At 60.1% G+C, this 13941-nt stretch overlaps 5 protein-coding genes across 9 annotated transcripts in view; 4 read left to right on the forward strand and 1 right to left on the reverse strand.

Annotated features, from left to right (window-relative positions):
- Positions 1-1001: 1001 nt before the first annotated feature.
- APOA1 (apolipoprotein A1) lies at positions 1002-2494 on the forward strand. Its single transcript, XM_052697321.1, has 4 exons — positions 1002-1088; positions 1201-1256; positions 1405-1558; positions 1757-2494. Exons 2-4 carry the CDS (start codon positions 1214-1216, stop codon positions 2352-2354), a joined length of 795 nt encoding a protein of 264 aa, XP_052553281.1. The 5' UTR covers positions 1002-1088; positions 1201-1213; the 3' UTR covers positions 2355-2494.
- A 445-nt stretch (positions 2495-2939) lies between these two features.
- APOC3 (apolipoprotein C3) overlaps positions 2940-13941 on the reverse strand; it is a 298571-nt gene continuing 287569 nt past the window's right edge. For 4 of the 5 annotated variants that reach the window (XM_052697471.1, XM_052697469.1, XM_052697468.1 and 1 more), the window contains exons 2-4: positions 3471-3534; positions 3273-3399; positions 2940-3146 (exon numbers count right to left, since the gene is read on the reverse strand). In XM_052697471.1, coding sequence (XP_052553431.1) covers positions 3050-3146; positions 3273-3399; positions 3471-3528 — 282 coding nt within the window. In that variant the 5' untranslated portion in view covers positions 3529-3534 and the 3' untranslated portion in view covers positions 2940-3049. Of the gene's footprint in view, positions 3147-3272; positions 3400-3470; positions 3535-3631; positions 3778-13941 lie in introns of those variants that run through there. The other variant, XM_052697467.1, reaches the window with a different exon arrangement.
- On the forward strand, positions 4299-5814 carry APOA4 (apolipoprotein A4). Its single transcript, XM_052697463.1, has 3 exons — positions 4299-4453; positions 4558-4684; positions 4817-5814. The coding sequence occupies exons 1-3, from the start codon at positions 4405-4407 to the stop codon at positions 5742-5744; spliced, it is 1104 nt and encodes a 367-aa protein (XP_052553423.1). The 5' UTR covers positions 4299-4404; the 3' UTR covers positions 5745-5814.
- Positions 6935-8956, forward strand: APOA5 (apolipoprotein A5). The gene is made up of 4 exons (XM_052697464.1): positions 6935-7140; positions 7233-7308; positions 7779-7890; positions 8004-8956. Exons 2-4 carry the CDS (start codon positions 7260-7262, stop codon positions 8896-8898), a joined length of 1056 nt encoding a protein of 351 aa, XP_052553424.1. The 5' UTR covers positions 6935-7140; positions 7233-7259; the 3' UTR covers positions 8899-8956.
- Positions 9184-13831, forward strand: ZPR1 (ZPR1 zinc finger). Its single transcript, XM_052697462.1, has 14 exons — positions 9184-9327; positions 9486-9647; positions 10226-10316; positions 10474-10544; positions 10735-10821; positions 10907-11029; positions 11216-11269; positions 11382-11448; positions 11664-11734; positions 12069-12158; positions 12279-12389; positions 12738-12824; positions 13088-13153; positions 13523-13831. The coding sequence occupies exons 1-14, from the start codon at positions 9199-9201 to the stop codon at positions 13655-13657; spliced, it is 1344 nt and encodes a 447-aa protein (XP_052553422.1). The 5' UTR covers positions 9184-9198; the 3' UTR covers positions 13658-13831.

Raw genomic sequence — 13941 nt, forward strand, 5'->3', positions numbered from 1 at the left:
CTGCAGCCGGCGGAGGAGAGCCGGGAGGGCGCAGCCGCTCCTGGAGGTGGGCTGAGGGCGTTGGAGGTGTGGATGTGGGCTCAGGGCTGCGCCACGGCACCGACCGACCCGGCACTAAGCAGTGCCCCGCTGACCGGCCAATTAACCGGCCCGTCCACCAACTGCTGCATCCACCGACCTTCCCATCACCAACCGGACCAGACATTGACCAGCGTGTCCGCTAACCTTCCTGGCCACTAACCGGTGCATCTGTTAACCAGCCCATCCCCTAATCAGAGCAGTCAGTAACCAGCCCATCCGCTCACCTTCCAATCCATTACCAACCCATCCCCTAACCAGCCCATCTGTCGTTCCTGTGGGCTCTGCAGCATTACCTATGGGCCCGTGTCTGCGCCCCCCACTCAGCCTCCTTTAGGCTCAGCCCTGGCGCTGGGGTTACGCTGCTCACGTAGGGTCGTGGCCGGGATGTGGACCCGTGCTGCAGATGCTCGGGGCTGAGCCCGAGCCCCACCGCTGGGCTCCGTTGAGGGCAGCGGGCACCCAGCAGCCGCGGGGCGCAGCTCCAGCCCTCCGCGTCGGGGGCCCGGCGGGACGCGGGAGAGGTGGGAGCGGCGGGGGGGCAGGGGGAGAAGGGGGGTGGTCTCCGTCCCGGCGAAGGATGCGGTGGGGACCCACGGCTGCGACGAGAGGAGAACGAGGGTTTGGGGTCCGGGCGGCCAAATCCCTGCGGGTATAAACCCGGTGCCCGGGCTCCGTGCCGACCCCCGGGGGCTGCGAGGGGCCTCGAAGGGGCTCGGAATCTGGGTCACCCGCAGCGTAAACATCTCCTTGGCCAACGCCGCATCCCCGGGGAGCTCCTGTTTGCTCGAGGCTCTGCCAAACCGGCGCTCCTTGGCGCGCTCTCCCGGGCCGTGTGCGCGATCCTTGAACTCTACGCGCCACATCGCCCCGCGCCGGGGAGCGATTTCTTGGGCTGCAGCGCCGGCTTATCTCCTGCGGGAACTGCCCCTCCTGCATAAATAGCGGCGGTGGGGAAGCTGCGGGCTCACACGGGACGAGCGGTGCGAAGCGGCGGCAGGAGAGCGCCGGTAAGAGCCGCGCCGTGCGCCGGGACCTTCCGCGGCACCGGGCTCTGAGCCGGCTCGGGGCTCCGGTCCTACACAGGGCCAACCCGAGCCCAACTTCTCGCTCTGCCCTCAGGTTCAGCCCGAAGATGAGAGGCGTGCTGGTGACCCTCGCTGTTCTCTTCCTGACGGGTACGTCCGAACGGGGCAGTGGGGATGGGCTGAGCCCCACGGAGCCCGCAGCTCCCCGGCGGTGGGGCTCCGACCCGGAGCTCCTGGGCACGGCACTGGAGTGGGATCTTCCCCTCTGCCGCCCCCAGCACTCCGTCTGTCCCTGCAGGCACCCAGGCCCGCTCCTTCTGGCAGCACGATGACCCCAAGACACCCCTGGACCGCATTCGGGATATGGTGGACGTCTACCTGGAAACGGTGAAGGCCAGCGGCAAGGATGCCATCGCCCAGTTCGAGTCCTCTGCTGTGGGCAAACAGCTTGAGTAAGGGGGGGATGCGTGGTGGTGTCTCTGTGTCCCCATGTCTCTGTGTCCCCATGTCCCACTATCCTTATATCCCTATGCCCCCATGTTCCCATGTCCTTGTGTCCCTGTGTCTCCACGTTCCCATGTCCCTGTCACCTCATGTCCCCATGTCCCCACATCCCCACACCATGTCTAACCCCGTGCCACTCTCCCCAGCCTGAAGCTGGCTGACAACCTGGACACACTGGGTGCCGCGGCTGCCAAGCTGCGTGAGGACATGGCTCCCTACTACAAGGAGGTGCGTGAGATGTGGCTGAAGGACACCGAGTCTCTGCGTGCTGAGCTGACCAAGGACCTGGAGGAGGTGAAGGAGAAGATCCGGCCCTTCCTGGACCAGTTCTCCACCAAGTGGACGGAGGAGCTGGAGCAGTACCGCCAGCGCCTGACCCCCGTGGCTCAGGAGCTGAAGGAGCTCACCAAGCAGAAGGTGGAGCTGATGCAGGCCAAGCTGACCCCGGTGGCCGAGGAGGCGCGGGATCGTCTGCGCGGACACGTGGAGGAGCTGCGCAAGAACCTGGCGCCGTACAGCGATGAGCTGAGGCAGAAGCTGAGCCAGAAGCTGGAGGAGATCCGCGAGAAGGGCATCCCCCAGGCTGCCGAGTACCAGGCCAAGGTGGTGGAGCAGCTCAGCAATCTGCGCGAGAAGATGACGCCTCTGGTGCAGGAATTCAGGGAGCGCCTCACCCCCTATGCTGAGAACCTCAAGAACCGCTTGATCACCCTCCTGGACGAACTCCAGAAGACCGTGGCCTGAGCTGCCGGCCCAGGGACTGACCCCAGGCCATGCCGGCCCCCGGGAGTCCTCGGGGACCCCCCTTACCCTCCTCTCCCCCCCTGACCCGGAGACCGTCTCAGCTTTGCCATTCTTTTGTCAAATAAACGTGACTTAAGTTATTGGAGCTCACTCAGTCTTTGCAGTGGATGCTGGGGAAGGGGACCTAAGCCAGGAGTGGGTATGGGTCCTTGGGGAAGGGGGCAATAGGGCGAGGGCTGGGGGGCTGCAGGATGGATTAGGGTTAGGGTTAAGGTTTAAGGTGAGCTGTTCCCCAGCCACCACTGATCCCCACAGTGCCAGTCCCAGCTCTGCTCAGGACGTGACCACAGTGACGCTGGGCTGGGAGCTCCCTCTGTGCCACCAGCCCTGTGCTGAGCACTTCAAGAACCCCACCCTGGGCTGGGGGCCAGCTGGGTGTCAGCTGAACACCAGGCTCACAGTGGGGTTATGCATCTCATCACCACTCCACACCGCAGTCCATGCTGCAGCGCAGCGCTCAGCACCCCCAGCCCACCTTCCCCTCTCCTCCTCCCCCTCCCCCCCCACTGCAGTGACACAGCCATCTCACTCCAGCTCCACTTTATTTCAAGAACCACAACAAAAGGGAAACGGTGCTGCATGTGGGATGGGGGCAGGACCTGCACCCAGTCAGCCCCCACCAGCCCACAGCCGGGCTATGAGGTCGGCGTCAGCTTCCAGAGTTCGGCCAGCTGCTCCTTCAGCCGTGCCAGCTGCTGCTTCACCAGGTTGGCATTGTCTGACAGCCACCTCCTGCAAAGGGACCACGTCAGAGAGGGCTCTGGCAGTGCTCAGCTCTGCTCCCCCCACCCCGTGCCATCACCAGGGGCGCACTGGGGGTCAGTGGGGTACGGGGTGCTGTGGGGCACGTGGTGGCACCTGGCTTGCTGAGCTGCCTCTGACTCCTGCACTGTGGTGAAGGCCGTCTTGACTGCCTCCGTGGCTTGCTTGACGTACTCCTGCACCTTCTTCACCACCACATCTGTCTTATCGGGAGCATCAGCTCCTGCAAGCACAAACAGCATGGGCACGGTGCACCACAAACCCCACTGTCCCCTCATTCCCCATCACCCTTACGTGCTCCCACCGCCAGGATGGCCGTGCAGATGAGCAGGAACAGGATGGAGACCTTCATGGCTGGGGAGAGAGCAGAGCGAAGGTGTGGGGTCAGGTGTGGCACCCGGCTCCATCCCCTGGTCCCCTGGTGTCTGTCCCGGTCCTGGGGGTCCCACACTCACCTGGCCACGCTGTGCTTTGGCTTTGCTCAGTGGGGGCTGCCCCGAGTTCCCACTTTATATCCTCTCCAACGGCTGTTTGTGCAAAGGTCAGTGGTGGTGCGGCCACAGGGAGGGGGCCCAGCCTCAGAGCCCTTTCCCCACTTCCCAGCAGGGGTTGAGAAATCCCCAGGGGCCAAGGCTGGGGGCTGTCCATGCGTGCGCACACGTGTGTGGGGTGAGGGTGGCCGTGGGGACATGCGTGGGGCCGGCAGGGGCACACGCAGCACAAGGGTGACATCCAGTGGCACCCGCTGCAAGCAGGGGATGCTGCAGGGATGGCTCCGCTTGGGATGGGGGCTGCAAAAGCAGGGGGCTGGGTGGCAATGCCCAGCCTGTGTCCTCAACCCCAAACACGGCCGTGGCTCCCTGCACCTCGCCGTCACCCTGCAGCCACACACTGTGCCTCAGCGCGGCGTCCCCTCCTGCCTCCATCCCCGTTCTGTCCCCTTCTTGCCCCAATAGGCTCTCAGCTCCCTGTGCCCCCCCTCTGCAGGCCGTACCCACACACCCTGGCACTGCTGATCCCTGGCACCTCGCCGGGCGCCGCGATGATCTCAGCTCTTCGCACACGTCAGGCGCTTCCACGTCGTGACCTTGCTAAAGTCCAAGCTGCGGTGCAGGCCTGCGTGGAAGCCGGCGTGGCTGCTTGGATGCATAAATAGCAGCAGGTGCCGCCGGCACAGCACGTCCCACAACCCGCAGCAGCACAAGGAGCCTTGCTGGCAGCACTCAGGATGTCGCTGAAAGCGGCTGCCTTCCTCTTGGTGCTCCTGGCTGTGGCAGGTGAGGCAGCGCGGGGTCCCGTCCTGCAGGGGGATGGTGGGGCTGAGCGCGTGGCTGCGCCTCGGGGTGGGAGGGAGGCAACTCTGACCCCTGTGTGCCTGCAGGGACACGGGCCGACGTCAGCCCTGACCAGGTGGCCACAGTGCTCTGGAAGTACTTCACCGAGCTGGGCAGCAATGCCAAGGAGACCGTGGACCAACTGCAGCAAGCTGAGATCACCAAGCAGCTCAAGTGAGCGGAGGGACCACCGAGGCACTGGGGCTGCGGGCAGGGGGTGGGTGCGGGGTGCTGAGTTGGATGCAGGGCACCCAGCGCTGGGCTCTGGGTGTTGGACACAGAGCACTGACTGCCCACCTTCCACAGCACCCTGCTGCAGAGCAACCTGCAGAGCATGAACTCCTACGCTGAGGAGCTGCAGCGGCGCCTGGTGCCCTTTGCCACGGAGCTGCAGGCACAGCTGGTGCAGGACTCGCAGCGGCTGAAGGAGCAGATCCAGCGCGAGCTGGCCGAGCTGCAGGCCAAGCTGGCTCCCTACGCCGATGAGGTGCACCAGCAGATCGGCACCAACATCCGTGAGCTGCAGGCCAAGCTGAGCCCCTACGCTGATGAGCTGCGCTCGCAGGTGGACCGCGGCACCGGGGAGCTGCGGCGGGCGCTGGAGCCTTTTGCCACCGAGCTGCGGGAGCGGCTGCAGGACAACGCCGGCAGCATCCAGGCCTCTCTGGGCCCCTACGCCGAGCGGCTGCAGCAGCAGATCGACAGCAGCGTGGAGGGGCTGAAGGAGCAGCTGACGCCGCTGGCTGACGAGCTGAAGGAGCAGGTGGTGCAGAGCGTGGAGGGGCTGCGCAAGGGGCTCAGCCCTTACGCACAGGAGGTGCAGGACGGCCTCAACCGGCAGCTGAAGAGCCTCACCGTGCAGATGGAGCGGGCGGCCGAGGAGCTGCGCTCCCGCCTGGCTGCCAGCTCAGAGGAGATGCGTGCCCAGCTCAGCCCGCTGGCCCAGGAGCTGCAGCAGGCGCTGAGTGGAGATGCTGAGGCCGTGCGGCAGCGGCTGGCCCCGCTGGCACAGCAGCTGGATGAACGCCTGGCGCAGACGGTGGAGGCGTTCCGGCAGCAAGTGGCACCCATCAGCGAGAGCTTCCGGCAGCAGCTGGTGCAACGGCTGGAGGAGATGAAGCAGAAGCTGGACTCGGGCACTGCTGGCGTGGAGGACCACCTGGACCTTTTGGAGAAGGAGGTGCGGGAGAAGGTGGCCACCTTCCTCAGCACCACAGAGCAGGCGGAGAGCTGAGCCCTCCCCGGCACTCGGAGCGCTCACGGCTTCTCGCCGTGGCAGAAATAAACTGGCACTTTGTGATGCACCCCATGGTCTGTGTTCGTCCTTCTGCAGCCATTCTGGCTTCCAGGTGACCTCCAAATTTGGGTCCCAGGGAGCCTGAACTGAAGCCTGGGATATCACCACATCGTAGTCTGGGTGGTATGTGGGCTTGCTTGGGGCTCTGGAGGTGTAAGCATAAACCTGAGCACCCCACTGCCCAGGCCGGGCCTTAGCAGAACCCCAACCCTGGCAGGCACTCCGCAGCTCTACACTGCCCTGCTTCAGCCCCTTGCCCCCAGCAGGACCCTGGCCCCCAGCTCCAGAGTCCATTGAGGATGGGAGACACAGATGGGGCACTGCACATTGGCAGAGTACCCCCAGAGGTAACCCTGCATGCAGTGGTGTTTGCACAGAGCAGGGAACAAGGCTGGACTTTGGCCCCCAGCCCCAGCATCATCTGGATGGAGGCAGTGCTGGAGGTGCCTGGTTCCAGCAGGTCTACTCCTGCCCCTGTTTGCTGGGTTGCTTCAGAGCAAATATTTCAAAGCCTGGGGTCAGCAGCCAGGCAGGAGCAGCCCCACAGCAGCCTGTGCATTGGGCCCTCTTCTGCTCAGAGCAGAGGGTCCAAGACCTGCACTGAGAGCACTGGAGGAAAAATGGTAAAAGAAATATACAGAGCCACAGAGTCTTTGGCATTCTGTAGGGAAGTAGTTGCTCACAATTTGCAATCAAGCAGCCCACATCCCAGGAGCGCTCTCTGGCTTGGGCACTCCCTGCCCTGCTCTCCCATTCCCTGCACAACAGACCCCTCATCCCACACACAAGGAATTTGCCCCGAGATACAAAGGTCAGATGGGAGCAAAGGTCAGCTCCATCCCGAGAAGCCCACAGAACAAACAGCGATGGCCCATTATCGCTGGGACAACAACACACACCAACACACCAGCAATCCGCCCACTGGGAGATGCTGGGGGAACGGGGAGGGCTCACTGCAGCTCTGGGGGTTAAGGTCAGGCCGGATGGCTGCAGTCCAGCTGGTGCAGGGCACGTGCAGCAGTCAGGTGACGGGCACTCACGTCATCCCCCAGGCACGCTGCTGGACCTCCACGTTGTATTTACATGGAGTGAGGTCCAAAAAGCCTACCCCTGTGGATGCACTTATCTCTGAGCTCTTCTGCCGCCCGCAGATGGGTATATAAAGTGAGCCCGTGCCTGGCTGCAGCAAGAGGTGACAGCAGCCAGGTGCAGGGCAGAGGTGCAGCCTCGCTGCGCTCCCCATACTGGGGACATCTGGCCTCTGGCAGAACGTGTCTGACCTCACTGGGCAGCCCCACGCAGGAGCAGCGCGACTCCTGACTCCAGAAGTGAGGTAAAATTGGGGAGCGAAACATAGGGACGGATGGCCCACAGGACACAGACTGTGGCATGAATTAACGCTCATCTTCTTTCTTTATCCTGTAGCGTTGCAGCTTGCTGGCCCAGCAGATCATGTCACTGAAGGCTGCGCTTCTGCTCACCCTCCTGGCCACCCTGCCAGGTTGGTGTCTGCGTGGCTCCAGGCTGCCTGGCGGCACGGGGATGGGGTGGAAAAGGGGTGTGGGGGAGCTCTGGCAACAGCCACCGCAGAGCAGAGGTGGCCACGCTCACATGGCACAGCTGCTCCGGCCCCGTGATGGCTTTCTGAGTTCCCTTGAACCCACGCCATGACCGCCGCGTGCCGACCTGTTCCCATCCTCGTGACTCAGAGCGAATCAGCAGCAGGCAGCTGGCGGCTGCTGTGGGCACGGGGTCCTGCAGAGCACAAAGCCCCAGCTGCTGTGTCCCTCGGCCACTTCAGGGGTGGCTTCTCAGGTAGCACAGAACTGGTGGAACATGCGATGAAGCCCAAGAGCACCCGTACCCCACACCCACATTCATCCACCCCATCTGCTCTGTGTTTTCTCAAGCTTTGCTCTGCATCCCCAGTTCTGTGGGCTGCTGCAATAACCACTGCTCTTCTCCTTGCAGTGTCACCAGCCGAGCTGGCACGGAATGGCTTCTGGGATTACCTCAGCCAGCTGACCAGTGACAAGGACAGCCTAGAGCAGGCACAGGGCAGCAAGCTGGGCAGGGATTTCACGTGAGTATCCTGCTTCTGGGGCTCACACCACTCTGAGAGGAGCTGGATGTAAAGCTCGTGCCCTTCCTGTAAGTCAGTGGTGCTTTATTAACTGTGACTGCTGCCTTGTACAGAAGCCTGAAGGAAAGCCTCCAGGATGGAGTCAGCAATGTGGGGAACTTCCTTGAGAAGCTGGCGCCTCTCAACAGAGGCATCCAGCCACGGCTGTACCACGACTCTGACAGCCTGCGGAAGCTCATCAGGAAGGAGCTGGAGAGTCTGAGAGTGAAACTGTCCCCTTACGTGGACGACGTGCACCACAGAGTCGGCAAGCACCTGGAAGACCTCCGCTATCAGCTGCAGCCCTTCACCGAGGAGCTGCTGGACCAGGTGTCTCTCCGTGCACGGGAGCTGCAGCGCCACCTGACGCCCAGCCGCAACGTGGCGGCTCAGCTACTGGACGGAGTGGATGAAGTGCAGCGTTTCATGGCTCACTACGCCGATAAGATCGCCTTCCACACGGACCAGGTGAAGGACATCTTCCAGCCGTACGCCGACAGGCTGGTGAGCGAGATCCAGCGCTCAGTGGAAGAGCTGCACAGGAACGTGGTCCCGCACAGCCCCGCCAGCCCGGAGCAGCTCAACCAGCACATCCGTGAGCTGTCCGCCAAGCTGACGGAGAACGCACGGGATCTGCACCGCAACATCCAGCGCAACCTGGAGCGGCTGAAGGCCAAGCTCAGCCTTCGCCCCAGCCGCCCCGGGGAGCGCTATGCCGAGGAGATGGCCAGCGAGGTGCAGCAACGCATCGACGAGTTCCGCAGGGACACCTTTCTCCAGATCCAGGACTTCACGCGCGCCGTGCACCAGGAGACGGAGGACATGAGGCTGAAGCTGTCCTCCCGGCCCCACTACCCGGAGGAGGCTGCGGGCAGCCCGGCCCCGCTAGAGGACCTGCGGGCCAGCCTGGACGCGCTCTGGAGGGATCTGTCGCACAGCCTGAGCGAGCGCGGCGGGGATGCGCCCTGACGGCCGGGCATGGGGAGCAGGGAGCGGGGCCGGGCGCAATAAAGGCTCCGAGCCACCACGCCTCGCCTCCTCCGCCGCCATCACCGTCCCTCTGTTTCCCCATCACGTGACCTCACCCAGTCACGTGATCTAACCCAATCACGCAATACTTCCAATCACGCGATACTTCCAATCACGTGATGGTTCACTCCCAGTCACGTGATCATCTACGCCGTACGCGCCTTCTCCGTCACGTGACCGGCCCCCGTCACGTGTTCGCGCGGCGCGCAGGCGCGCTGGGAGCGGCCCGGCCCGGCCAAGATGTCGGCGCTGGGTGCGGTGGAGGCGGCCGGTGTCGGGGGGGCTGCCATGTTCCGGCCTCTCAGCGCTGAGGATGGCGAGCAGCAGCCGGCGGAGATCGAGTCCCTGTGCATGAACTGCTACCGCAACGTGAGGGCGGAAAGCGGGTGGAAAGGGTGGGGACGGGTGCAGGGGTGTGCTGGGGGAGAGAGGCCTGTGGGAGGCTGGACCTGGGGGCTGTGTGGGGATGGAGCCCCGCAGGGCCGTGCAGGCCGCGCCCGGCTCCATCGGGCTCCTCGCTGCTGCAGGGGATGACGCGGCTCCTGCTGACCAGGATCCCCTTCTTCAAAGAGATCATCGTCAGCTCCTTCACCTGTGAGAGCTGCTCCTGGTCCAACACCGAGATCCAGTCGGCGGGCCGCATCCAAGAGCAGGGCGTGCGTTGTGCCCTGGCCGTGGCCTCCCGGCAGGTGAGCAGCACGTCCCAGCTCCTCTCAGCAAACAGCTGGGCTGTACCAAAGGGAGGTGGGGAGCTGCTTCAGAGCTGCCCTATGTGTGCCCTTATTCCTCATGTGTTGCTCTTGAGAATAAAAGCTCTTGTGTCGTTTGAGGAATCACTTTATTTTTTCTCCCCCAATGAGCCACTTAATCCCAAAACATATGTATTACTGATGCACTTGTGGGCATAAGAATTATCTTCCAGTGTGTTCCATTTATCTTGCCTGCTCATTGCTCCCTCGCTCTGGTGTCTGCAGTGAGCAGTGCCTGCAGCTCTCTCCCCAGATCTGCAGAGGTTGTGAGGAATCTGCCCATCCTGAGCGGGTGGATGTGGCGGGAGTTTGAGCTGCCTTTTGAATGGTCTCTGAAAGTGTAACTTCAAACTGAAATGGGACTTTTGTTCTGTTTCTGCCTCACAGCAAAGAGGGTGGCTTCTAAAATTGCCCTCAAACTATTGCTGCTTCTTCTGCAAGAACTGTAAGCCCCAGTGTGGGCACTTAGGATGTGGAAGCTCCTGGTCCTAATGCTGCTTGTGAACTGTTGTGTGCAGGATATGAACAGGGAGATTGTGAAGACTGACTGTGCCACTGTTCGAATTCCAGAGCTGGACTTTGAGATCCCTGCCTTCTCCCAGAAGGGAGGTGGGTATGTGGCCTGTGCCCCTTTGCATGCCTCTATTGTGTAGTAGGCAGTGTTTGAGGAACAGCCCTCCTGTTGGTGTGTTGTCAGGACAAGCTGTCAGGTTTGGGAAAACTGCTGGCTGTACTTAATGCAGCTTCTGTTTCTTTCCCTGTCAAGTTCTTACCACCATTGAAGGCGTAATTGACAGAGCTGTTATGGGTCTGGAGCAGGACCAGCCTGTCCGCAGGGTAAGATGCTGTGAAAGATGAATTTTCTGAGAGCTGCTTGGTTTTTTTTTTGCTTGTTTACTTTGTAATCCCTCACCTACTGGCTTTACACTCTGCTAAGTGTATCATGAGCTCTGGTTTGTGCTGTCAGCAGTGTTGTCTTCAGCTCTGGGTTGCCCCTGATATCAGTCTCCAATGTGTCCTCTTGCAGGCAACAGACAAAGAGGTGGCAAGTAAAATAGATGACTTCATTAGTAGGTTAAAGCAGCTGAAAGAAGTGCATTCCCCTTTCACGTTTGTAAGTATGTCCAGGAGTGCAGACCTGTTCTGTTGGAGGAGTGGGCTGGCTTCTTAAGGTTTCCTGTGGCTTTCTTCTGCTATAGATCATAGATGATCCTTCAGGGAACAGCTTTGTGGAGAATCCCCATGCACCTCAGAAAGATGAAGCTCTTGTAGTCACTTATTACAAGCGGACTCCCCAGCAGGCTGCTATGTTGGGTCTTGAGGTAACGTGGAGGTGTTGCGTTCCCTTCCTGCTCAGCCTTGCCCTCTCCACTGCTGGTGGTGTGGTGTCCACTTTCCTTCCACGCAAGACCAGCTGGCCTTGGTGTGCTCCCATCCACCCCTTGCTACCTGGGAGACCTTGAGTTAGAGAGGAGGCACAGGTAGAAGCTAAAAACCTTCTGTTGCAGGAAGAGGAATCGGATGAGAAGCCAGCTGATTCTGCAGAGGATCTGAGGAATGAGGTGGGTGATTTCTGCAATGCAGTGAGGGCTCTGTGCAGGTGACTGGCACGTGGGGCAGGCTTGCAGGGCCGGCTGATGCTCCCTGATTGTCCTTTTCATTCCTGTGCTTTAGGTACTGCAGTTCAACACCAACTGCCCTGAGTGCAATGCTCCAGCTGACACAAACATGAAGCTAGTGCGTATCCTTTGAGTGGTGGCATGGGCTCAGATGGGTGTTTTCTGCTGGAGTTTTCTGCTGCCTTCTGTGCAAAGGCCAGGGTATGGGCTGCTTTGTGAGCTGACCTAGACCTACTCCTGCAGCATCCATAAGGCACAAATAAATTATTTCTAGTAGAAGCTGCAGGCCACTCTGAGATTCTTCTTCTGATGAATTTTCCTTGACTGTCTGCTCCAGAAATCCCACACTTCAAGGAAGTGATTATCATGGCCACAAACTGTGACTCCTGTGGGCACAGAACAAATGAGGTAAACTATTGACATATATATATATTTTTGGGGGTTGTTGGGGAGTGTGTTCTTCTGTGCCTTGATGGGGAGTTTCTCAGAGTTGTTGGCCAGGGTCCTGTGTTCGTTAAATTTGTGAAGGGAGAAAATATTGTGTCTGGAAAAGCTCCATGTAATGAATGAGGGTAATCCATCTCCAGACCTGTGATGTTCCCTGCTTTTGAGGGGCTGTCCCCAAGCCTGGAGTAGCCTTTGCAACGCTCAGCAAGCTGAGCAGCCATGGCAGGCCCTTCAAGAGCATCCTGACCTGACTCAAGTACAAAAGTCCCATCTGCTGACTGCCACGTGTTCCTAGGTGAAATCTGGAGGAGCAATTGAACCCCGAGGCACCAGGATTACCTTTAGAATCACAGATCCTTCAGACATGACGAGAGACATCCTAAAGGTAATGAGCCTTCACGTGTTTCCCTCCCTCCCTCTTTGGCTCCTACGGCGGGTGCACGGTGGCCTGGCTGTTCCCTGAGGAGTGGGGCTGCCAGGATTCACATGGAGGTCTCTGTTGCAGTCAGAAACGTGCAGCGTGGAGATTCCAGAGCTGGAGTTTGAGCTGGGAATGGGAGCACTGGGAGGGAAATTCACCACTCTGGAAGGGCTGCTGAAAGATATCAAAGACTTGGTGAGTGGTTCTTGTTGTCTTCCGGTGGAACCCTGCTAAAGGGGCTTGTTTTACTCAAGGTGGAGCAGTGCACTCCTCTGTGGGCTTCGTGTTACCTTTGCATCATAGTGTGTCAGTTACACTTGTGGATTCTTGTCTCCAGCTTCTGTACCCCACTGCTTTGGTGACAGCAGGGGTCAGACTTGGTCATGCTGTCAGCTTGAATCCTTGCACTCTGCCTGAGAGGCAGTTCTGAACAGCCAGCAGAGCTCAGACCCCTCTGTACTAATATTTAGTCTGCCTGTGGCACAGGGATTTTGGTGCTGGCTTTCTTCTGTGCTGCATAAATGCCCGTGTCTGCTCTTCCAGGTTGAGAGAAACCCATTCACCTTGGGGGACAGCTCTACTCCAAGCAAAACAGGAAAGCTGCAGGAGTTCATTGGCAGATTGCAGGAGGTAAGTGTCCTCTGAAGTCTCAATGAGCTGTAACGTGGTGGTTTTGCCACCGTTTTTGCTGCTTTGAAGTGTGTTAACTCCTTGGCAAGTGTCACCGTACCTCTTCAAGCTGTTCCACCCTTGGCCTTTGTGCCGTCACATCTTGTCAAGCTGTTGCTGTTTCTGGGGAAGGTGTCAGAACTCTGAAGCATGCCATGAATCTGTCGGTGCTGGAAGTACTGAAGGATTACAAGAAGTATTGACACGCTGCTCTCTTTCTGCAGATAATAGAAGGGAAGACAAAGGCTGTCTTTATAATGGATGACCCCGCAGGCAACAGCTATCTTCAGGTATGGTGGCATGCAGTCAGACTTGAAGTATTCTGAGCAGCTTGAGTGTGTTTTCTTTGTGTCCTTGATGTGTGTTGGCTGTCAGGGTTTGTTTCTGGCTGCAGTGCTGAGTGGGTTCCTGTAGGCTCTGCCCAGGAGGAGAAAACTGCTTGTGGCTTTGTGGGAAGGGAGGTGGGAGCAGTGTCAGCTCTGTGATATCAGGGAGTCTGGTTGTCCTGTCTGGACTGAATGATGGGGTCTGTGGCGTGAAGGTTTTATCCTCAGTGCTGGGGTTGGATTTAAATCCTGCCTGCAGCTCTGCAGCGCTGCTGAAGCATTTGTAGCCTGAGGCTCGGGCACGGTGTGCAGGAAGCTTTTCTCTCCCTGCAGAACGTGTACGCCCCAGAGGAGGACCCGGAGCTGAAGGTGGAGCACTACGAACGCACGTTTGAGCAGAATGAAGACCTGGGCCTCAACGACATGAAGACTGAGGGCTATGAGACAGCGCCGGCCTCGGGCCGGTAGCAGCACGGTGCAAAGCAGCCCCTCCATGCTCTGAGGAGCAGAACTTGTTCCTTCCCGTGCTGCTGGCAGCGGCTTGCAGGCCTGAAGAGCAAGAACTTCCCGGTGGGGGGCAGTTTGGGGGGGTTATTTAAAAGCTGTTTGTGCGGCTTCTGGATTGCGGGGCTGCGGGCGCTGTGCTGGACGCCAATAAAGCCATCCTCAGCATGCGGGCGCGTGCGGGTAGAGCTGGAAGCCCCGCCCCTCGACGTTGCCCCGCCCAGTTCTGCGAAGCCACGCCCATTATC

The sequence above is a fragment of the Tympanuchus pallidicinctus genome, unplaced genomic scaffold, assembly GCF_026119805.1.
Source record: "Tympanuchus pallidicinctus isolate F22 unplaced genomic scaffold, pur_lepc_1.0 scaffold30, whole genome shotgun sequence".
Classification (NCBI taxonomy): domain Eukaryota; kingdom Metazoa; phylum Chordata; class Aves; order Galliformes; family Phasianidae; genus Tympanuchus; species Tympanuchus pallidicinctus.

Bases quoted from the DNA above. Each gene is read 5' to 3' on its own strand.
- APOA1 (XM_052697321.1), top strand. From the start codon at position 1,214: ATGAGAGGCGTGCTGGTGACCCTCGCTGTTCTCTTCCTGACGG. The intron at 1,257-1,404 runs GTACGTCCGAAC...CTGTCCCTGCAG, and splicing joins CGCTGTTCTCTTCCTGACGG to GCACCCAGGCCCGCTCCTTC. The intron at 1,559-1,756 runs GTAAGGGGGGGA...CACTCTCCCCAG, and splicing joins GCTGTGGGCAAACAGCTTGA to CCTGAAGCTGGCTGACAACC.
- APOA4 (XM_052697463.1), top strand. From the start codon at position 4,405: ATGTCGCTGAAAGCGGCTGCCTTCCTCTTGGTGCTCCTGGCTGTGGCA. The intron at 4,454-4,557 runs GTGAGGCAGCGC...GTGTGCCTGCAG, and splicing joins GGTGCTCCTGGCTGTGGCAG to GGACACGGGCCGACGTCAGC. The intron at 4,685-4,816 runs GTGAGCGGAGGG...CACCTTCCACAG, and splicing joins GAGATCACCAAGCAGCTCAA to CACCCTGCTGCAGAGCAACC.
- APOA5 (XM_052697464.1), top strand. From the start codon at position 7,260: ATGTCACTGAAGGCTGCGCTTCTGCTCACCCTCCTGGCCACCCTGCCA. The intron at 7,309-7,778 runs GTTGGTGTCTGC...TTCTCCTTGCAG, and splicing joins CCTCCTGGCCACCCTGCCAG to TGTCACCAGCCGAGCTGGCA. The intron at 7,891-8,003 runs GTGAGTATCCTG...TGCCTTGTACAG, and splicing joins AAGCTGGGCAGGGATTTCAC to AAGCCTGAAGGAAAGCCTCC.
- ZPR1 (XM_052697462.1), top strand. From the start codon at position 9,199: ATGTCGGCGCTGGGTGCGGTGGAGGCGGCCGGTGTCGGGGGGGCTGCC. The intron at 10,545-10,734 runs GTAAGATGCTGT...GTCCTCTTGCAG, and splicing joins AGGACCAGCCTGTCCGCAGG to GCAACAGACAAAGAGGTGGC. The intron at 10,822-10,906 runs GTAAGTATGTCC...CTTCTGCTATAG, and splicing joins TGCATTCCCCTTTCACGTTT to ATCATAGATGATCCTTCAGG.